The sequence below is a fragment of the Ciona robusta genome, chromosome 7 (genome assembly GCF_009617815.1).
Source record: "Ciona robusta chromosome 7, ASM961781v2".
Classification (NCBI taxonomy): domain Eukaryota; kingdom Metazoa; phylum Chordata; class Ascidiacea; order Phlebobranchia; family Cionidae; genus Ciona; species Ciona robusta.
Window position 1 is genome coordinate 7,816,034 of NC_143241.1, and position 23,612 is coordinate 7,839,645.

At 36.4% G+C, this 23,612-nt stretch overlaps 3 protein-coding genes and 1 long non-coding RNA gene across 11 annotated transcripts in view; 1 reads left to right on the forward strand and 3 right to left on the reverse strand.

The window, feature by feature from the left end:
• The window catches only part of LOC149734405 (rho-associated protein kinase 2-like), a 33,712-nt gene extending 28,186 nt beyond the window's left edge, over nt 1–5,526 (reverse strand). Inside the window, exons 1-5 of one of the 3 annotated variants that reach the window (XM_089880888.1) lie at nt 5,227–5,523; nt 3,953–4,034; nt 2,737–2,897; nt 1,707–1,784; nt 351–526 (exon numbers count right to left, since the gene is read on the reverse strand). In XM_089880888.1, coding sequence (XP_089737014.1) covers nt 351–526; nt 1,707–1,784; nt 2,737–2,897; nt 3,953–4,034; nt 5,227–5,328 — 599 coding nt within the window. In that variant the 5' untranslated portion in view covers nt 5,329–5,523. Of the gene's footprint in view, nt 1–350; nt 527–1,706; nt 1,785–2,736; nt 2,898–3,952; nt 4,035–5,226 lie in introns of all 3 variants that reach the window. The other 2 variants (XM_089880886.1, XM_089880887.1) reach the window with 2 other exon arrangements.
• A 1,596-nt stretch (nt 5,527–7,122) lies between these two features.
• LOC149734406 (uncharacterized) lies at nt 7,123–14,863 on the reverse strand. Its single transcript, XM_089880889.1, has 11 exons — nt 13,703–14,863; nt 12,824–13,041; nt 12,308–12,470; nt 11,977–12,092; nt 11,735–11,835; nt 10,984–11,210; nt 10,448–10,890; nt 10,072–10,105; nt 9,561–9,675; nt 7,823–9,121; nt 7,123–7,580 (listed from the first exon to the last, which is right to left on the reverse strand). The coding sequence occupies exons 1-11, from the start codon at nt 14,677–14,679 to the stop codon at nt 7,206–7,208; spliced, it is 4,068 nt and encodes a 1,355-aa protein (XP_089737015.1). The 5' UTR covers nt 14,680–14,863; the 3' UTR covers nt 7,123–7,205.
• Nucleotides 14,864–15,194: 331 nt separating this feature from the next.
• LOC149734407 (uncharacterized) lies at nt 15,195–16,275 on the forward strand. Its single transcript, XR_016385297.1, has 2 exons — nt 15,195–15,351; nt 15,451–16,275. It is a non-coding gene; the product is annotated as an uncharacterized LOC149734407 (long non-coding RNA).
• A 481-nt stretch (nt 16,276–16,756) lies between these two features.
• Nucleotides 16,757–23,612, reverse strand: part of LOC149734408 (piezo-type mechanosensitive ion channel component 1-like) — a 38,647-nt gene continuing 31,791 nt past the window's right edge. For 4 of the 6 annotated variants that reach the window (XM_089882110.1, XM_089882107.1, XM_089882108.1 and 1 more), the window contains 9 exons: nt 22,989–23,177; nt 22,350–22,442; nt 21,657–21,832; nt 20,837–20,884; nt 19,743–19,874; nt 19,352–19,434; nt 18,894–19,062; nt 18,557–18,646; nt 16,757–18,077 (listed from right to left, as the gene is read on the reverse strand). In XM_089882110.1, coding sequence (XP_089738236.1) covers nt 17,915–18,077; nt 18,557–18,646; nt 18,894–19,062; nt 19,352–19,434; nt 19,743–19,874; nt 20,837–20,884; nt 21,657–21,832; nt 22,350–22,442; nt 22,989–23,177 — 1,143 coding nt within the window. In that variant the 3' untranslated portion in view covers nt 16,757–17,914. The remainder of the gene's footprint in view (nt 18,078–18,556; nt 18,647–18,893; nt 19,063–19,351; nt 19,435–19,742; nt 19,875–20,836; nt 20,885–21,656; nt 21,833–22,349; nt 22,443–22,988; nt 23,178–23,612) is intronic. The other 2 variants (XM_089882112.1, XM_089882111.1) reach the window with 1 other exon arrangement.

Consider the following 23,612-nt stretch of genomic DNA (forward strand, 5'->3'; position numbering starts at 1 on the left):
ATTTTGTCTAGAGTTCCACTCATACTACAGATTGCACATGAACAACAAACTTTAATAAATGCAGGGAGGTAGTGATAGGCAAATGCTTATGTAAAATACAGTTCCAGGATTCTAGTTTTGCCCACCATACCACCCCAGGTTTGGTACCTATGATGGCCCATAACACACACATATATATACAGACTTAGCCCACATATAAAAAATCCCATTGAGTGTATTTATACAACTCCTACAAATTCCTTGCATGGTATAATACATAATACATCAAAAAATATGTTTTTACATATATACACATATATATATACACACACATATATATACACACATCTATACACACACATAGACCCCACCTGTGAATATACCCCATTGAGTGTATTGCTTCCAAAGCAAGTACAACCTCAGCTGTATAGAAACGAGCCCATCTCTCAGGAACATCGTAGTTTGACATTAAGTTTACTAAATCCCCGCCCGGCATAAACTCCATCACCATGTAGAGATATTTATCGTCTTGAAACGAATGCTCAAGCTGCAAAAAAGGTAAAAATATCATGAATTAACAGTTAAAACAAAGATTTAAAATTCATCATATATAAAATGTAAACATAAATGTTCAAGCAGCGAAAAATTAAAAATTGAAATGACTATTTCAGTTCAAAAATGAATTGTGTTAAAGGTATAAAAAATTAACTTAATGAAAACTGCTAAAGTAAAGATATTTCTTGGCTTGGAACGAATGTTTAAGCTGTGAAAAAGTTAAAAAATTTCATAAATGAAAATTTCAGTTAAAAAAGAAAAGAAATGTTGTTTTTCAAAAACCGAGTAATTGCCGTTGCAAAAAAGTCAATAATTGTCAAAAAACCTTTAGGTTAAAAAATTGGTTTACAAGATAAAAAGTGCAAACAAACTATTGAAGGTTTTAGCTGTAAAATGTAAAAAACTATTTATTTAAATTGAAACTTAGCCAGAGCTGCAATATTTGCATAAATTTTGTCAAAAAAGTAAAAAAAATAAATTACAATTTGCAAGAAGAAAAAAATGAATCTGAAACAGTGTTAACCAAAAAAAAGTACTAAAGAGACTGTTTTGAATTTGATATTAAACAATTTATCATTCTACTTTATAAGTTTTGTTATTTACACAAAACGCCCCCAGACAGTTTTTGTCTTTTATATCAATCCAAGCATGAAGTATAAACCAGACAATACACAGGAATGGCTTTATATATAGAAGTTATAAAGGATCATGGGTGCTGAGTCAGCAGCATGTTTTATACTTGAATGTGAATCCATAAAATTTTCCGCAAGCACAAAGTCCACAACTATTTTTTTTGAGATTATATTAAAACGTAAATAAGTTGTAAATTTGTAATAGGTCAATTGTGGCTAAATCTCAGGTCCCCTGGCATGCCATACTCCATGATCTCACACATATAGAATAAAATCATAGTGTAAACTGGGTAATCTCACATGACAACTCTGGTCAAAACCCTGCTGCAAACCCTCATATAGAATAAAAACACGCTATAGTTTAGGGTTAAAGGGCTAACTCTGGCCTAAATCTTAAATACAGCGACCAGTTTAACCTACGACACTCAAAAACAACCCTCATAAATGAACATAGCGTCCATAGTGATCACCTCATCCATATAGAATAAACCAACCGTGCTTAAAACCCAGGATAAAATACAGCAATGTTGAACGACTTACCCTCACTACCCACTCAGAGTTAGCCAGGGCCATGATGTCCCTCTCCTCCCAGAAGAAAGCCGACTCCGATCTTTTGATCTAAGGATGCAGGGGTAAAAATCAAGTAATGCAAATAAAAAAAAATTAAGTTATCTATATATTTAAAAACGGCACTCGCACTTTTTTATATGACTGTGGTGTACAGGTATCATGGTGTACAGGTCTCACTAAGCTAAATCTAACAATACCAAATTTCCATTCAAAACGAAGTAATCTATATTGTATATATACTGTTGTTCAAAATAATAAATAGTAAAGCGTCTAAACAAAATAAAAAATACCTGTACACGGGTGCCAAACTTTTAAAAATGCAGGGAGGGCACAGGTTGTTTAGACACATAATCCCGTGAAACAAATTTCAATTTATCAGTTGTAATGTTTACTGATTAGCAATTAATGCAGTCCAGAATAGGTTTGGTCTGCCCACCCTGCCACCCCCGGTTCCACACTTATGCGCATGTTACATGGCAGATTATGACATCACACAACACATAGTGAACAGACAGATACCCTTGAAACAATCACAATAGAGCAATTACCCATCATGACATTTCAAAGTTAAACTAATATTTGCCCAAATGTTTTAATATTTGTATTCCTCTTCCCATGCTCAGCAAATTAAACTTGTATTTGAATATTACTATACATTCATTCTACACAATACATTGAGTAAATAATTCAAGCTGATTTATATAAACCTAAAACCAAGGCTCTTCATACAAGAACAATTAGGTTGAAATCGTTTTCATAAAAAAAACACAAAAGTTTTTCAGCTTTACAATGTACGCCTTTTCCAATACAATATACAGTAGGGTGGGGGAAGGTGGGACACCTTTTAATTCCCATTCAGAAGTAAACAAAGAAAATTCAAAGAATTGCAAAACTATAACCTCACGCACCTGTGTTTTATACCACCTAAAAGATTATGAAATATGTACCCATTACTATATAACCATAGCACCAGAACCTTTTTTTATTGTATATAACTTACCATCTCAACCTTACTGAGCAGTTTCATGGCATATACACGTTTAGTTGGTTTGTGACGAACTAGTTGGACTTCACCAAAAGCACCTCGTCCGATTACTTTAACAATATCAAAGTCATTCGCACGCATTCGTTTCTTGCGCACTGTTTGTACAATGTGGGAATCTGGGAAAATAAAGTTTTATAAACACAATGTAGGTCTAGATGGTAGCACCCTGGGTGTTGGGGTAATAGACCTACATTCCAGGTCTCAGGTGTGACTCAATGAAGACCTCACCCTCATACAATAGAATCTCTATTATTGAGTGTCTGCAAACTGCCTCAGTGGGGTCTAGATGGTAGCACCCTGGGTGTTGGGGTAATAGACCTACATCCCAGGTCTCAGGTGTGCCTCACTGAGGACCTTACCCTCATAGAATAGAATCCCTATTATTGAGTGTCTATAAACTGCCTCAGGGGGTCTAGATGGTAGCACCCTGGGTGTTGGGGTAATATACCTACATTCCAGGTCTCAGGTGTGCCTCACCGAAGACATCACCCTCATATAATAGAATCTCTATTATTGAGTGTCTATAAACTGCCTCAGTGGGGTCTAGATGATAGCACCCTGGGTGTTAGGGTAATGGACCTACATCCCAGGTCTCAGGTGTGCCTCACTGAAGACATCACCCTCATACAATAGAATTTCTATTATTGAGTGTCTGCAAACTGCCTCAGTAGGGTCTAGATGGTGGCACCCTGGGTGTTGGGGTAATAGACCTACATTCCAGGTCTCAGGTGTGCCTCACCGAAGACATCACCCTCATATAATAGAATCTCTATTATTGAGTGTCTATAAACTGCCTCAGTGGGGTCTAGATGATAGCACCCTGGGTGTTAGGGTAATGGACCTACATCCCAGGTCTCAGGTGTGCCTCACTGAAGACATCACCCTCATACAATAGAATTTCTATTATTGAGTGTCTGCAAACTGCCTCAGTAGGGTCTAGATGGTGGCACCCTGGGTGTTGGGGTAATAGACCTACATTCCAGGTCTCAGGTGTGCCTCACTGAAGACATCACCCTCATACAATAGAATCTCTATTATTGAGTGTCTATAAACTGCCTCAGTGGGGTCTAGATGATAGCACCCTGGGTGTTGGGGTAATATACCTACATTCCAGGTCTCGGTTGTGCCTCACTAAAGACTTCACTTTATACAAACACATACAACAACTTACATCGATTAAGGAAACTTTCCACATTCTTATTTTTCTTCAAACCTGGAACATCTAGGTCAGATACAAGGGCAATGATGCTGTCCTACGATTAAAAATATAAAGAGTTAATAACTGGATTTACTATTAAGGTATATCAACAATGCTTTGTAGTTATGGTTTGTAATATTACATTTCTACATGAACATATATTTACAATAGCCTATATACACAAGAGCAGTGACGCTTTCCTGAAAATAAAAACATAAGAAATTAGTAATAAGATTTGCATTTAAGATATCTTAACAATACTTTTTAATATTGAAATGCATGTAAACAATGCATGGGTGTTAGAATAATGGTTAACTCTGACCCACCCTGGTCTCCTGCCCATATGAAATACAAATTGTTTTTTTTACAATAAATGTAATATTTATTGAATTTTATCACAACTATATTTCTCTCATAGATTCAGGATGCAAACAGTGCTAATTGTTTCATTAAAAATAGTATGTTTTCATGAAAATAAAATTTATTTTTGCAAAGGCACAAACTATATTTGTTTCTGTTTTGGTTCTGTAGTACAATTTAAAAACTAAATAGTATCACAGAAATGAGTATTATGTTTCCATAACAGGCTACTGTATATAAGGATAGTGTATCTAATTAAATAATGTATCATCCTACTTTAAATTACTTTAATCCTATTAGGAGATAATACAGTGTATTAGAAACACAGGTTTCTAAACACTGCAATAATAATGTTTTTAGAATCTCTATTATTGAGTGTCTATAAACTGCCTCAGTGGGGTCTAGATGGTAGCACCCTGGGTGTTAGGGTAATGGACCTACATCCCAGGTCTCAGGTGTGCCTCACTAAAGACCTCACCCTTGTGAATACAATCTCTATTATTAAGTGTCTATAAACTGCCTCAGTGGGGTCTAGATGGTAGCACCCTGGGTGTTGGGGTAATAGACCTACATGACTACATCCCAGGTCTCAGGTGTGCCTCGCTGAAGAATTTACCGTCATACAATAGAATCTCTATTATTGAGTGTCTAAAAACTGCCGAATGTCGAGATATGGTAAGATATCTCAGGAAATACAATGCGTTGTCAACAAACAAAAAACAAACACAATAGAGCTTGAAAAAATGTAAAAACAGAATTCCACAACAGATATTTCTATACAATAAAGTAGCTGAGAAATAATTTCAAAAAGTAAAAAATTACAAAGCATTGCATACCTGCGAACAGAAAAGACCCACACCACACAATACATGCAACAAAGTACCTACCAGCAAAGAGTCTGCGCTGAGTTTTGATTGTCCTGTCAATACATGATGGGATAATTCCTTTTTTCGCTGATTATATTCCTCCTTAAAGTCAGCCATGACCATGGGTGAATGAATTTGTTGTTATTGTTGTTGTTGTTGTTGTTGTTGTTATTGTAACTTTCTCAGCAAATGCATCACCCAATTCACTGGTAGGCTATTATAAATCACCCCTACCAGCTGACTCTTGGATAACAAGGGAACTAACTATATTGTAAATGGAAACATCAACTGTAAGAGAAAAGGAGTGTTTATAGTGAAGAGACAAACAATATTTGTGACCAGGAAACTTGGGCCAGGGTTGAACCATTACTTTAAATTTAAACTATTTTTCCCAACCATATTAAAAAGCAACAACAGTTTAATATTCTATATTATATTTAGATAGGTTCTTTAGAAAGACATGGCAGGGGGACCCATTGGAAAAGACTGGCTTGTACCACATTTAGAGAAATGGCTTGCATATCCCTTCTTGTAATATTTATAGATTTTCTTTAAAGCCCGATACAACAGGATAAAAAAGATCTGAATTAACAGCAAAATATCTTACAGTTTAATCGCGTAACCTTAATCTCATTGAATACAATATGAAGATCATAGACCCTATTAACTAAGGCAATTACGAACTTTGTTTTCTGCAAAACCTCTTTCATAAAACCTGTGTATTCCCAAAACAATAGGTCATTTCATAAGATTGTACGACTATAAGATGATGTGTTGGCGACATTTTTCCTATGGGCATTGGTATAATACACTTTTGCAGATAATGAGTTTAAAGGGATGTTTGTGAAATATAAAACCTGTTGTTGTTTTGCAATCAGTAACTTAGAAGGATCAGCTACTAAAAAAAGAACTAAATTAAAACTATCACTTTCTGAGTAATACAAATTATTCAGTCCGGCAATAAATAGTTTTACGTCGGTTAAAACATGTTTTAGTCAAAATATCCTATAATATTACTTTGTTTTGATTTTTCTGTTATACCAGCAACTAACAGCCTAAAATAGCTCGATTTCTGCCAAATTTTGAGTGAAATAGCGAGTATTAAACCTGTTCTTGTGCGTGTAAACGTGGCGGAAATATTAAAATCAATAAAAAATAAATAAAAGACAAAAACCCGGCTCGAAAGCAACTTTTGCGAGTTAGGGATGGTCGGAAATTGAGGCGCAACCATTCGCTCAAATGGGGTGCTAAAATGGGGCGTGAATTCGGCAATAAAAACAATTGCTGCTATTTATCGGGGAGCGAAAATTGTACGCAACGTTCTAGCAAAGAAAAATGGACTTTTATGCAGTCAAATTATTTAAAAATGGGCTTATTTCTAAAAACAGGTTCACGAAAGATACATGCAATTTTACTGTTACTGTGCCGCAGATTTTTCTTTACAGACGACGACAATTATTTCTTCTTACAGATTATAACATAGATTCTATTTCTAAACTCGTAGCCCTGTAAATGTCCTTTCCAAAGACATACGCGACTACAACGGTAGCAACATCTGGCTGCAAATGTCTTACCTCTGGTTACTAATTGAGAATTTTAAATGTGTCACGGCACCGGTGTAAGTTATACGATCGAATTTTGAATCACCAAAACTAGTTGTCGCCTACCATGAGACATATAGATGATTCAGTATACAGTAGGGAGGCTGGTCCATGTTTTCATTCGTATCTTTTTTATATTGTAGTAAATACAAAATACGCACAGAAGCATAACCGTATGCTCACAACTCCAACAACCTTCGTTGATTGTGAAAAACCCGATTAGGAAATATGGGATTTAATATTTGCTAACGGTATCCATCCTACCCCACAGTACTATACTCACATATCTTTAACTTCAAAGATGAGACATTCCAGATAAAGATGGAATTCAAACGCGAGATGATTTATTATGATTGTGCTTTGAGATGCAAGGTGAATAATACTATGATGTCATAATAACTAAAGATCCGTTTCGTCACAATCCCACAACATAAAATCTTTCGCGTCATCGATAACGTATTCTACAGGTCGTGACGTCACCGATTTATCTACGTCATAAACAGGGGTTATCCGAGGGCAAACTAAACTCCCGAACTGCGCAGAAGTGCTGTCGTTCGACGACATTGTGACGTAACCATCCTCCTCTATGTCGTCATAGTTCGTCACCGTGTCATCGCTCGACGAGCTGCATGACGTCATGCGATGACGTAACAATGAGAGCCTTTCTGACGTAATAGTCCCTTGCGATCCAGTATCGCTAGACGAAGACTTCTCGTCATCTCCATGGCAACCGTTGTCGATTTGGTTCCAGTTTTCATCCGAAGCCAAATTGTTCTGGAATATTCGGTAAAATAAGATAAATATGGTAATTTTCCTCGCGTGGCGGGGCAACGACAATCGTTGTAACACGGGTGTTGTGTTTTATACACCTCGTGCCTGCTTACGAGTTACCATGTATGTAACTTATGTATCCTCACATGGCCGAGGATCGAACTTTCATTTTATTGACTAGAGGCAAACGGAAGCCACTGTGTCAGGGCACTGGTAAAAAAGCTAAAGAACTACTTTCATACTACCTTTATGATTGCTTCATCCATTCCACCAGAGGCGTACTTGCTTCTTATTTTTGTCATTTCCGCTAACATTGTTTTCTGGATCTCAGTTTCTTCGACCAACGATCGTAGAAAGAAGTCGCTTGCGGTCGGGAAGATACTCGGGTTAGGAGAAACGCTCTCCACACTAGGTTCGGATGAATTCGGAGATCTTCGTTCATTTTCGGATACAGGACTCTCTGCATCATGTAGTTTTTGATTGTTGTTTGTTCTGTGCCGCGATTTTCGCTTCTTTCGCTGTTTTCCTTCCGCTGTGTCTGTGACGTCACAGGGCCTTCTATTAGGCCGAACTTTCGAATACAACTTCTTAACCGGAGTGCTTGAGAAGAATATATCGTGTGGGTCTATACTGACGTCACAAACACCCGGGGTATCCGACCTCATCACGTGTCTTTCTCGACCAATCACAGTTGATTTAGGAATTTCAAAACTTTCCCCACTCCCATAACAAATATTCGAAACTTGTCTTCGATTCACGCTAAGTCGATCGCGACGTAAAGTGCCCGACTGTGACGTAATAATAGGCCTCGCGTTCGCCGACGTATACGTGACACGAGTGTTCCTCCCGTGCGCCACCTCGCGGTCGGATTTTTTAGCGGTTAAGTTTTTCTCAACGAGTTCGGACATGCAGCACCCAAACTTTACTTTGTGTACCAAACTTGGCGCCGATATGTAATTTAGATGTGTGACGTCACGATAAGATGACATCACTTTCTCTGATGACGTCACACAAACTGCTGGCTCCACACTTTTTACAGATGTCACCGGATTTGAGGAAACTTTAATTTCTGTTTGTATTGCTGATGTCGTATGGCTCGATGACGTCATCAACGGTTGTGACGTCATTATTGGCAAGCCTGAAAATGGTTGAAGATGTTTAGAGGGTAAAGATGGGGAATGATTGCTCTGTGTGGGTAGGCGACTCTCTGTTTCATCCTGGCCTCCCTCTAATGGCCAAATAGTCTCGTAATCTGAGCCACATGATGCTCTCTCTTCTTCTTTGTGGAGGGGAGGACTTAAAGGAGCAGGGAAAGTGTCTTCAGCTTCCTTGAGTGAGATTTGACGCACCGATCCCCCGGTCTTGTACTTTCCCAGCCTTGTGTTGATAAGTTGTTTGAATCTCACTGAGTTGCTTCCGTTTTGCGCCTGAGTGGCGAGGGTGGGGTTTGAACCGTCGATTGAAACTGTTCGTCGTAGATTAGAACCAAATTGCCGCCGGGCTTGTGGGTTGAGAAGTTTGTTCATTAAGCTTGTGTATTGCTCCTGGGAGGAAATTTAAGTTAGGTTTAACAGAAGAGATGTATTCTGGCAGTAAATGTATATGTATAGCGAGGTAATGGGTCAATTCTGGCCTAAATTTCAGGACTTATGTTGTGCCACGCCCCTAAACTTCACCCACATAGAATAGAACATATGTATAGTACTTTTGGTATAAATACATCAGCACATAATGTCTCCTAATCAAGTTTTGAAAAATTATCTTACAGGATTGTGAGGATAAGGTTATATAATTCTGTAAATAATAGTTAAATAAAAAAATGGTTTATTTTAACCAAAGCTAATATGATTGCCAAAATATTTTGACTTTAGGATATATAGTTCTGTAAATAAAAAAAATGAGATGTTCTATCTTACCCCAACCAACCTACTTTGTAGCCCTGTGAAGAATAAATATTAAGTCTAAACCTTGTATGCAACTTACAGGTGTACTTTGTGAATGCACATTCAGATTAATTGAGTTATCGCGAAGTCTCTCTAATCTTTCCAACCGGCTTTTCATTCTGTTTAAAAACCGATCGTTCCGACTGCTTCTGCTTCTATAAGTTGTTGTTAATATTTAAAATACTATATAGTAGGGAGGGGTAGGATAGGACACCTTTAGCATATAATATTCAAATATCCTGATCGTGTTTTAAACAATTAACAACCGTCAATGGGAGTTGTTGAGATACGATTTGATAATTCTTTGAATGTTCTTTGTTTACTACCAAATGGGACAGGAAAATAAAATTTAAAGGTGTCCCATCTTCCCCCCCACCATATATATATAATACATATATGTATTTTATATACAGTTTTTTTTGCTCTTCTGGTATAAAAGTGTTAACTTTATTCTAAGGTTTTGTTAATCATTGGGAGACAGTGGAGACTCTAAACTCAGTTTATATACCAAAGCATTGTAAATGGAAACATTGAAACATTGTAAATGTTACCTGTTAAAATCTCTCTTCTTAAGTTTGTTGGAATCTGTGAATAAAATTGTAACTTAATAAACATAAAAGAAATATCGTTGGAATAACTTCATAACCGGCACCATGCTATATCTATTAAATCTTACACCTTTAAACTAAAAGAAACAGTTCCGAGTCTCATCCCTGCCTCTATTGTTGGCCTATATGTCCTTGTGTAAGACATTTTAGTAATTGCTCCAACCTAGTGGTTATTAATGGTTGAGCGTTCTAACCACTATCACACAAAACATTTCATTATATGCTATAACCCAAAACTAGATCTTATAACTGAAAACATTTTATTTTAAAATTTCAAAATTTCACAAAGGTAAAGTTATAATGTTAGTAACAAACTTACCGATATTAAATATTTGCATCGGAGAAACAATAAGAGAAGATGAAAGATCCGAATCGCTATAGCAACGACGATGATAGAACTGAGGAGTGCTGAGTAATGATGACTTGGGAGTTTTGATGATAGGGGATTTTATTGTCGGCGAGTTTTGAAAATTATTGATTTTAGTTTCTGCTTCTTGTTTTTGTACTTTGATGATTTGACCCTTGTTTGACCTTTGTGGTTTGAAAGGCGGTTTCTTATTAATTACATAATTAGCTGCTTGACCTCTGTTTGACCTTTCCTTGACCTCTGATTTGATTGGTTGATCAGGTTTAGATTGTAGTAGTCTCACAGCAGCGGAATTCTCGTTGGAAAATGATTTTTGAGAAACTTTATTCCATTTTATTCTAGAAGAAAGTGTTGCCGATTGGTTTTCTGGAGGTGACACAACACATTGCGCAGCACTGCAAAGAAATAATATGGGTTTTCAGCCATGCATATATATTTGGAAAAATGTCCCAAGATACTGTTTAATAAACCTTGCATTATAGACTGACCTTTCATTAGAAACAACACTTCCGCTCGTTTTCGAGCGAAATTCATCGTCAGGAACCGATGACCTGCAACTTTCAAGTTTCTCTATGATGTCACAAACCTCATCATTATGACGTGGCATTTTCTTGGTCGGCCTAGCATGACTTGCCTGTTGTAAACACTGAGCCATCCGCCGCATTGCTGAAGATGTTGCAAGGTAGGGGTGCGTGCGTAATATAAAGTCTGGAACCTGTTTGTGGTTTCATAGTTTGATTTATTAATACAAAGAGACTTGGTACTGATTTCATTTATTTATTCTATCATATATTGGTAAGGTACAGACCTACAGTGCGGTATGCACGTCTGGAACCTGTTAGTGGTGTCATAGTTTGATTTATTATGAACAAAGAGAATTGGCACTGGTTCTATTGGTCTATTCTATATTCTGTACGCGTGAATTTCTACAGGTCTACAGTGAGGTATGCAAGTATGGTTCTTGTTGTGGTCATAGTTTGACTTAATATCAATAAACAATTAGTTCTGGATTTATTTATCAATTCCATATGTGTGAGGTCCTACAGCTTGGCACACCATGGGACATGAGATTTAGACCAGATTTCCCTTTTAGTGTGTATGTATTTTCTATTCTATAAGGGTAAGGGTTAGGTCCCACAGTTCAAAGCATAAGCAGAAAAATATTTTTGCTACAACTTGTTCCAGTACACCAAGCTTGCTTTGTAAAACTAATGTCAGCTATTACATCACAATACTCACTTTGTCAGGTGAGCTCCCGGTCAAAATAAACGAACGTCCAAACGACAAGTTGTCCTCCGAGTGCGACCGACCGTGACATACCTTATTTGGGCGTGGGTTACCTTTGAAAATATCAAGTACTTCAAAAATTATCCGGCATTTTGTGGGTCCCAAATTCATTGGTTGAGTCCCAATTTAAATGGGACCTTCAGACAAGTGGTTTCTAACTATACAAGCTTAATAGGATAAATCAAATTACAAACCTTCTTTCTTTAAACCCTTCTTCCCTTGCTCTTTCAAAGGAGTTATGACATCATCATTGATGACATCATCACGTAGAGGAGTACATGGGTCAGAACGGGGTGACTTTAAAATTTTCCTTTAAAATATATGTGAAGTGATAAACGAAATCTTTTTTTTGTTTATCCCCCCATTGTTGACAACAACAGTCATTATAACACTAGTGTTCTGTTTTATACACCTCGTGCCGCTTATGAGTTCTCACGTATTTAAAATTGTAAACCACTTTTTTTGTGACCACTTTTTGTGCTGAAAATCAGCTTAAATTCATTCATAAAATAAACTTTTTCTTACTTTGGAGTTGTACGTAATGTCCCAGTGTTGCCAGGTACTTTTTTCAGAGTGTTGCCGCAGTTCATATCAGCATGCACAACAGCTGTGACTGTTTGTTGTCGTTCTCTATTTCTTGGTTCAGTTTCAAGAGATGTTATGCTCATGTCATTAAGCTTGGTTGCTTCTATAATTTTAGTTAATTTTGAATTATTTATTCGAAAATGATAGGCTTGATAGCAAGGATCAAATTATTTACAACAACGAAGAACAACATGACAAAATAAATGGTACAGAATATATAATAAAATGGAGAACAGGGATATGTTGGAGCATAATAAAAAAATGGAACAGGTAATTCAACATGCCTATATAACAGAAAATCTTGACTCCTTAACAAGTCCCAGCAACATGAATCAATATACTTTTACCTTAATATAAAATAGGTATGTGTGTGTGTGTAGGTTGGGAGATCTAAAGTAAAAGCTCAGAGAAGTAAATCTGTTACAAATTACAACAACACAAATCATTAACTTTTACCTTGTTTCAGAATTTTCTTTTTCGTCAACTGCTTGGAACTTCCAACGAATGATGACTCCATTAATCTCATACGAGATGGTTTCAGTTTAGGGGAAGTTTTGATGACATCACTAGCAGGGGCATGATGGGCCGTATCTTGGTGCGGGGCATGATGGGCCGTATATTGGTACGAGCCTGAATCCCACTGAGGTATTCCATTAGTTATTGGAATCTCTTCTCTGTGACAAATATTACATTAAAGTAAGGTTAAAAACACATTTAATTGCAAAGTTACATTACGTGGTATCTTGTAAGCTGCCATGAGGTGTATGAAACAGAACACCCGTGTTATAATAACTGTCATTGCCTCGCCATGCGAGGATAAATGAGTTATATATGTGGTAACTTGTAAGCTGGGCACGAGGTGTATGAAACAGAACACCCATGCTATAATGACTGTCGTTGCCCCATCATGCAAGGATACAGCAAGTTAGATTCATTAAATTGGTTGAAAGAAGCATGGTCGCCACTACGCTACACTTAGCGGACAACCAAAGAGAGATTTGTATTTAACTAGATTTTTATATAGAAATAAATGTGTGCATACAGACTAGCCTGTACAATTAGAGAATTTTAGGTTGTAAAAATTTTTACAAAATGTAACAAAACATATAGTGGGGTGGGGGAGAACGGGACACCTTTAGCACATAATGTTCAAATGTCCTGATCAAGTTTTAAACAACTAACAATGGTCTATTGAAATCTTAAGAATACGGTTTTATAATTCTTTGAATATTCTTTACTCACTACCAAGTAGGACGAGAAAATAGAATGAAAAAGTGTCCCATCTTCCCCCACCCTACTCTATTTAATTGTAATTAAGACAAGTATTTTTCTTACTTAGTTTGAATATGAACAAGAACTTTTCTTTGGCTTGGTTTGCGTCTTGGAAATTTTTCATACACATCTATGACGTCATCATCAATTGACGTCACGTCTCCGTTAGGTGGCACTGTCACTTCTAATTTTAGAAGTTTTTCAATATTTGAATCGTCTTTAGCAGAATCCGGTGTATCTTTGGGCCTTTTCCCCTTTTTTGTAAACGCGTTTTTGAAATGCAGTAACGAACGTGACCTTTTTATTTTAGGAGGTTCTTGGGTTTCTTTTTGGTCGAGTAAGTTATCAACAGACGCTGTAGCTCTGTGATCTTTATTATCCGCAATGTGGTTCGTCTTTCTCGTTTTCTTTGGCGCTTTTTTGACCCTTTTTCCGGATAAGTTACTATCAAGTGTATCCGTACTAGCATTGCAAGATTTCGTATTTTTACTTGATAATTTCTTCTTCAATGGAAGTTTTAACTGCAACGGCTCTATCGGTTTTAAATTCGCAAATTTCGGGTCTTTTCCTTGGCGAAGTGACTCCAAACAGTCCAAAGATGTCGATTTTTGTCGATAAGACTGGTCAAGCGAGCTAAACTCCTGAGCAGCGCCATTTTTTCCATCAGTAAAATCTATACCTTCGAACACTACAATGCTATTATCGACTAAAACGCTCTGGCATCTATCGCGTCTTTTGCTGGAAGATCTCTTTGCTTTTTTGGCATCAGATTTTGCTCTTTTTACGTCACATTTGTCCGTTTTTTCAACTTTCTTCGATTTAAAAATAGATTTCCACCAAGGCACCTTTACAGCTTCTTCTTTGGTCGATTTCGTCTTGCATTCTTCTTTCCCGCCTTTTTTAACTTTCACGCTTGATTTGGTATCGTGTCGGGCTTGCGACGTCATATTGCCCCCATTATTCACTGCGCCATTCGCGTGTCCAGTATAACCGGAAGTTACGAATCCATAATTGTCCACGTTGACAAATACTTTAGACATTATGACGTAACAAACAAATGTATTAGAATACAAACAAATGTACTAGAATACAAAGGTTCTAGAATCGATCCACACAGCCCTATAAGCTCTAGAAAGTACACACTTGAGAACCATGCTTACATTATTATGACTAGTATAGGAATGTGCCTGTATAACTGGGTACATGTGCGAAAACGTGCCATATACTTGTACACTTCGGTACATCTGCCAAAGCACAATAGTAGGGTGGGGAAAATAGGACACCTTTTATTCTATTTCTCGTTCCATTTAGTGGTAAACAAAAAAATGCAAGAAATTATAAAACCGAATTCTCACGACTTCCATATACCGTTGTTAATTGTTTAAAACACGATCAGGATATTTGGATATTATGAGCTTATGGTGCCCCGTCTTCCACCACCCTACTGTATAGTCCAAAATATCATAGGCTGTACGACTGTTTAATATGAGCCAGCTTCTTTAAAGGTGTAGACCTAAGTCAAAGGAATGCTATATAATCCAGTTTATTACTAGACCCATGGGTGCGACGTTATAGTCTCGTACGTAGAACCCGAAGCCCTGTGCGAAAACCGAACACCTTCATAAACAATGCTGTCGTTTAACTATTACCCCAAAATACATACACAGTCGACGTTTATACAATAATTTGGCCTTAAAAAGTTTTGCAAGCCTGTAAGTTAAAACCTTTCTACACTCTCAACATTACAAGACCCGAAGGTCGTCGATATCGCCTGTAATTGTCGCTCATTTTTCCACTGCTTTAATTTCAAGGACACTCCAGTAACGTACTAGAGGACTTCCCGCTCAGAACAAAACCCTCTCGAAATTTTAACAGTGGTTTTATCGATCCTACTAAATTGAAGCCGCCGTTGTTGCTATGTTTGGGGATAAAACAACCGAATACACGTTTGGATTGTTAACTATGGACTAATGTAGTAGGATGAGGAAGATGGGACACCTTTTTATTCTAATTTCGCGTCCAATTTGGTGGTAAACAAATAGACATTCAAAGAATTATGAAACCGTGTCCTCACGACTCCTAGAGACCGTTGTTAATTGTTTAAAACACGATTATGGTATTTGGATATTAGGTGCTAAAGGTGTCCCATCGTACCCCACAGTAGGTACAACGACTATGGCACGTTGGCGAGATTGGACTCTGAGAGCTACTCGGCAGTGGGCATGAGGCTTTTGTATGTAGCGCGAATTTTACTTTTTGGGCATTTATCATGGACAAACAAAAAGTCATGTCTGCTTATCCACACACTGCAATAGCTTCAGCAAATTGACTGTAGGCATGGGAGTGACAACTACGGATAAGTTACTCACAAATGACCAAACCAATGCAAATCGACGTATGTTTTGTTGTGGTGAAACAAAGCTTTCAGTTGAGCAACTCGCACTCACTTTCTAAAAGTAATTCCATTGTTTCTAACCCATTGTGATCCAACAAGTAACAATCGTTGGCGTGAAGCACTTGTGATTGTACTTAACATAAGACTATTGTTCGTTAACGTGGCGTCTATCAATCTTATGCGTTTGTACCCGGGGTACCGAGTTCAAGGCTCACAGCGGTGGCTAGTAGTCATCAAAATTTACAGTAAGTGTATGAATACATCATGCCTGTCTGGTGTATAAGAAGACACCCATGTTATAACTCGACAGTGAGCATGAGGTGTATGAATACACCATGTGTGTCTGGTGTATAAGAAGACACCCATGTTATAACTCGACAGTGAGCATGAGGTGTATGAATACACCATGTGTGTCTGGTGTATAAGAAGACGCCCATGTTATAACTCAACAGTGAGCATGAGGTGTATGAATACACCATGTGTGTCTGGTGTATAAGAAGACACCCATGTTATAACTTGACAGCGAGCATGAGGTGTATAAATACACCATGTGTGTCTGGTGTATAAGAAGACACCCGTGTTATAACTCGACAGTGAGCATGAGGTGTATGAATACACCATGTGTTTCTGGTGTAGCCTATAAGAAGACACCCATGTTATAACTTGACAGCGAGCATGAGGTGTATGGTAAAGCATAGTTTAAATTAGTAATACAAAGGACATTTCATGAATCTGATGTTTAATAAACAGTTATGACAACAAATTACACAAATGTATCAACATAATACAACATGTTCTTGTGTTAAGTTCCATAATCTAACATGTTAAGGCACATTATTAAAACATTGCAATACTAGAGTTAGTAAACAGATTACTTTGTAAAGTTGACAGTAGTACTTGTTAAAAGGAATTATTAAATTAGTTTCATAAAGTAAATAAGTAAAACTACACCTAGATTATTTCACTGCAATGATCATTGTTACATAACAAAGGGAGATAATGGTGTGTGTTATTGAATAAAGGAAAAAATCAGTAATATATCTGTTGACATTTAAAATCATATTGCGCACATAAGTTAAAAGTACAAACAAAGAAATATCTGCGCTGAACAACGCTGGGTGTAGATATTTCTTTGCTTGTTCTTTTTACATAAAAACGAGCTACGCTGTAGTGTAAACGCCGTTTATTAGAACAAACAAAGAAATAACTACGCTGACCTGCGCTAAACACTCGGTGCAAATATCTTTTTGTTTGTTCTTTATACCCTGAAAAAATCCACATTTCAAGTCTCTGTAATGCAAGGAAGCAGTAACTGACAAGAAACATAAAATAAGGACATGTCAACATAAAGATAACATTTTACATCTCATGAGTTACCATAGCAACAAAGCACCTCATATGGGATCTAAGGTTTCATTTTTAAGCTCAATTGGAGGCTTGGGATCTCTATATGCTTGTTGTTGTTTGTTTGTAGGTGTGTTTGTTGTATGCTTGTCCATTCTCTTATACAATTTTGTTATTCTTTTTATTAACTATCTAGTATCTGTTAATCTTGTTACGATTTTCGTTATTAATCAACATTTTGTTCCTTTATTTTAAATGTGCTCATACTTTTAAGATTGTTTTTTGTTTTCTTTTTTTTTTTTGCATCCTTGTTCTTCTTTTTATTTCTTTGTTTTGTTGCTTCTTCCTGTCCATCATTTTAACCTGTTGCTTCCTTTGTATATGTTCTAAATATTCCGTTTCTCGTTTGTCAAATATTTAATCTAGTTTTTTGTTGTTACCATTTTTAGTTTCAGTTCTTTTTTGTACTGTTAATTTTTTCCGTTATTTTTTCATATCAATCAGTTTCTTGCCTATCCCTTATTACAACCCCTTTACTAATCCACCTTAGGCCTCGACCACTTAATAAGCGTGGTGGGCGACCGATACAGGAAAATCAACTTAGCGTAAAGATCTTCCTCAAGTTCAAACTCTTTTTCTTCCTGCACGAGATAAATATCGTTGCAAAGTTGGAGGATTCGATCGACGTATGGAAGCTCACTGCAATGCATTGTGGGTATTTTAATCGTCATATCGTAATAACAATAAATTTATAATTTTATTGTTACTTTTGTGATTTTGCATTCGTCAGTATTTTAATAGTTTTGTTGTTGAGAAGCTGGATATAATTTTTATACATTATATGATTTACAAAAGTAATAGTTCCTCATAAATTATATACATTATATGATTTATCTACCATTGATTTATGATAAAAACATAATGTTGCATTTTTGAATAGGTATACAAGTTATTCGATATAGTACTTTGGGATAAAATGAGACACCGTTAGCACATAATATTAAAATATCGTGTTTTAAACAATTAACAACGGTCTATGGGAGTCGTGAGGATACGATTTTAAAATTCTTTGAATGTTCTTTGTTTACTACTAAATGGAACGAGAAAATAAAATGAAAAGATGCCCCATCTCCCTCTACTCTACCATAAAAATAAAGATAGAAACAACATAAACTCACAGAAACATGATAGTAGAAGTTGCTCCAACCAAACCAGCGCGTACTAAACGTCCAACAACCAAAACAACCGACACGTATAAACCAATCAATCTGGAATATTGCGATTAACTAGTTATTGTTGTTATAGAAACAGTCACATTAACTACCACATTGTGCAAAATAACTGTTACTAAAAACAATCAACCTGAAGTATAGATTAAGTTTCTGAGCAACCCAAAAAATAACTGTAGATTTTGTGTTATATATTTTATAGTTAAAACGCCGAACCAAAATTAAACCTATCAGCCGAGCTGTTTTAAACATGATAAACAGGACTTATATATTATAAACAACCCACCCATAACTGACAATAAATTGTAAACTTGCGGGCGAAACTTTGTCGCTAAAAATGTTGATTTCAAACATCGGTTTTTCCAAGGACGTTGAGTCGTCAAATACTCGCCACCAGGTGGAGCTAGCGTTCCTTCGTAACGTGAGACGTACGTCCGTGTATGATTGGTGTGTACCTGTATAAAGTTTCTATGGTTTTATGATGTTTTTATGGTTTTATGAGGTTTCTATTGTTTTGTGAGGTTTCTATAAATTCATGAGGTTTCTATGGTTTTATAAGGTTTCTATAGTATCTCAAACAACTGAATGAATGTTGTTTATGTCGCTCAACATTCACCCACAAAGTTTCATATGTGATAGTGGGGTAAAAAGTGAACACCCGTAGAACACCCGTATTATAACGACTGTCATTGCACCACCAAGCAAGGATAAATAAGTTACATCCATACTTAACAAACACATTACCTTGGTATAAATTATAAGCAGGTCTTGCAGTTGAGGAAGTCCCTTGTGAGTGGATGTATTGAGGAAACAAATTCATGATGAAACTGAAAAAAAAAATTAAATAAAACATTCTATTCTATGTTGGTTGAGGGCCTACACAGGTGGTAAGCCATGGAACCTGAGATTTAGACAAGAGTTGACACATTACTTTAAAACTTATTTATGCGCCAATACAATATTAAACAGTATGCAGACTCTAGCTGTCTCTTCTAGATAAAAGTGTTTTTTTTACTAATGGAAAAAAAAACATATATGACAGAGTTTGTTTTTAAACTTAGTAACATTTCCTCAATTTTCTACCACTTTCAAAGATCACTTTAAACTTTGCAAAATTTATTTTTTAAAAACTCACGCGCTATCTGTAGTATTTGTTTCGTTTCTTTGTTTCAACAATTGATAAAGATGTTGCCGCGCTTCACTGCTTCGGTTTAGCATCACAGAGTTTGACCCGTACGAGGATACTACGTTCGTAACACTAGGGTCACTAGGAGGGGGTAAAGAGGGTGTTAGAATAGAAATATTATTTGCATTGAAAATAAAAATTTGAATATATTTTGTGTAAAAAATGTCCTTTTCCGAGAACTGTTTTAAAATTATTGCATTAGTTGGTATTTGTATTAAATTTTATTACATTTAAATTATTCATTTCTATATGGGTGAGGTCTTATGGTAAAGCACATCAAAAGACCTGGGATTGTAGGTCAAGAGCCCCATTACCACACATTTTCAAATTAAAAATATTCCCATTTTCAGAAATATATACGTTGTTAAACTATGCACAAAAAAAAATTTTCAAATACACATTTTTTGCAAGTACAAGTGTCAGTCACACCAGGTTAGATTGCTGGGGTTGCATTGTGTATGAACAATGGTACTTATTATGTAACATGCCTTACTGTTATGGTATTGCTAATCTTCTGGTATAAAAATATCATGCAAATTTTATTAAAACGCAGAATTGAATATAAAATATTGGTTTCAATAAAATCTAAGTTTATTTTTTTCTAGAAGATCAGTTCTTAAAATTTAGTGTTTGTGGTAATGTTAGTATAACTCTGGGTGTTGAGGTAATGGGCCAAAACATACATCCCATATTCCCTGGTCTGTTTTGCCATCATACTCTGCCAAAGGCCTCACCCATATTGAATAGAACAGAGGCGAAAAAGAAAAAAAATGTGGTTTTGTTTTAAAACAAAGAGTTTTTTGTATTAAAAGAATGTTGTTTTTTTGTGTTAAATAAATGTTGATTTTTTTGTGTTAAAAAAAATGGTTGTTTTAAAGAGAGAGGTTTTTGGGGTTAAAAAGAATATTGTTTTCCGTTAAAGAATGTTTATTATGTTTTTTTTTTGTGTTAAAAAGATTGTTTTTATTTGTGTTAAAAAGACTTTAATTCTGTTTATAGTAATACAGCCACCACCATGTTATATAAGGGTTAGTATGTTTTACAATAAACTTTCTTCAGGGGGTTCTAAACCATACTCTTCGTCATCTTTTCTGTGAGAAGGTGTTAGATGATATCTAACTAAAGATTTGGCTCTTATATGCTACACATGGTGTATTTATACACCTCATGGTCACAAGTAACATATTTACTCATGAATGTTAATACTGTCCAAATTAGTTATGATGTATCTCACGAGAAATAAAACTCATTCATATAAAATAGCTACCACAGTGAGCCTTGAACAAGCTTCCGTCTAGTTAGGACCCATTAAAGATTATGTCGGAATACTCTGCACTACTACTCTATCTACAACCCCCTAAACTAAATATAAGGCGCCCACAATGTAGCAGCACCGAGCATTGAACCCAGTATTTTCCGGTTACAATGAAGCACTTTACCAATGTGTTACTGTGCCAGGAATTACTAATTCTACAGTTTCTAAATAATTTACTGTTTTGAAGGTTTTGAGCATTGTTTCATCATAGTGGAGGATGTTCTATGGATTGTTAACAAACAAAGAATAAAAAATAATAAACATAACAACAATACGATACACGATATTCGTAAAAAATTACTAAAAATTAAAACTAAAATTGTCATTAATTGTTTATGCCAATTAACTAACTTTCCGAACTAATTTATTTTATCAAAGAGATCCTAACTGTATGGTAATATTGAATCAGTAAAAATAATTTTAAATTTATTATGTAGATATGCTAAAAGTTTTCACTTTTTTAGTTCCGTGTTTAATTATCCGCATACAAACACACTAAAAAAAATATAAGTCTCATACTTTAGCAAAAAGAATACATAGTAACTTACTTAGTAAGTGTCCATTCAAACAGCAACCTAACTGGTTTAGTATTGTTAGGACTTAACCTATCCACCAGCAGTTCATATTGTGGGGGGCTGATGGTCCAAATTGTTTTCGATTCACCATCTACGGTTACCGTGACAACTTGATCAAATTGGAATCCTGACAAGAACGCAGCGGCCGCCTGTGTGGGGAAAAGTTGGGGTGAAGTATAGTGTTCTGGTCACATTATGTCCTCACAACGACAGCCGTTATAACACGGGTGTTCTGTTTCATACACCTCGTGCCCACTTACAAGTTACCATGTGAATGTAACTTACTTTATCCTTGCGTGGCCGGAAAAACGACAGTCGTTATAACACGGGTGTTCTGTTTCATACACCTCGTGCCTGCTTACAAGTTACCATGTATGTAACTTTGTGGGTAATGCTGTATGGCCGACATGGCTGCAGATAGAGTGCACTAGCCCCAGTGGGGTTTGGTTCAAGGCTCAACATTTTTACCATTGTACCAGTACTGTGGCAAAGTGGTTACAACGCTCTTTTAGTAAACAAAGGGGGCAAATTGGTGTTCAGCTACAATTGTGGGGTGTGTGGGTTGTCTTTATGGAATGTCTAAATTTTCAGCCACACAAAAATACAATCACAGACATTTTAAAGAGAAAAGGAGATTTAAGACATTAAGATAATCATTACACCAACTTGGCTAACACTGAAGTCTTGCTGGAAATTGTCGAATTGGGTCTCAGTCCAAATTTTGATGTCATCAGAATCTGCTACCACTTGGAACAGGGGCTGAAATAAAAAGAAATATTATGTTGTATGTATAGTTGTATGTAGTTGAAGGTATGAGACCTGGAATATAGGTCTATTACCTCAACACCCAGAGTGCTACCATCTAGACCCTACTGTGGCAGTTTATAGACACTCAATAATAGAGATTCTATAAGGGTGAGGTCTTTAGTGAGGCACACCTGAGACCTGGGATGTAGGTCTATTACCCCAACACCCAGGGTGCTACCATCTAGACCCCACTGAGGCAGTTCATAGACACTCAATAATAGAGATTCTATTCTATAAGGGTGAGGTCTTTAGTGAGGCACACCTGAGACCTGGGATGTAGGTCTATTACCCCAACACCCAGGGTGCTACCATCTAAACCCCACTGAGGCAGTTTATATACACTCAATAATAGAGATTGTATTCTACAAGGGTGAGGTCTTCAGTGAAGCACACCTGAGACCTGGGATGTAGGTCCATTACCTCAACACCCAGGGTGCTACCCTTTAGACCCCACTTAAATTATAGGTATAATATTGTTATCCTTTATTTAACTCCTACCTCAAAAGAGCCCAATGTTATTTTCACATCAACTTGCGTAGGATTGTTGGTAACCCCACCAATAGTTAGAGCAATGTTCATCAATAAGAGTGGAAACCATATAATGAAGAAAATAAGGAAGACCAAACTTCCACCAATCAAATACTGAACCCATTTTGCTTTTGCTGATCCTCGTTGAGAAGGATATTCCTGGGAATATTAATTTTGGTGAGTTTTTAGGTTTGGCAAACTAAAGGGTTTTTATACACGGGCAGTTACGCAGGATATGATGCTTCATACACCTCATGCTCACTGTCGAGTTAGGATACTTTCATGTTTATCCTCGGGTGGGAAACCAAGAGTTTAATTAAAACACGGGTGTTGCACACCATACATGGTGGCTTCATACACCTCATGCTCACTGTCAAGTTATAACACCAGTGTTGCACACCATACATGGTGGCTTCATACACCTCATGCTCACTGTCAAGTTAGGATACTTTCATGTTTATCGAGTTAGGATACTTTCATGTTTATTTTTCTTCCATATTTTCTCATATGTTTCTTTTAAATACGCCATTGTTTTTTCTCTTCATTTAACTTCTTCGAAAAATTGAGTAACTTTAATAAATAACTGTCTACACC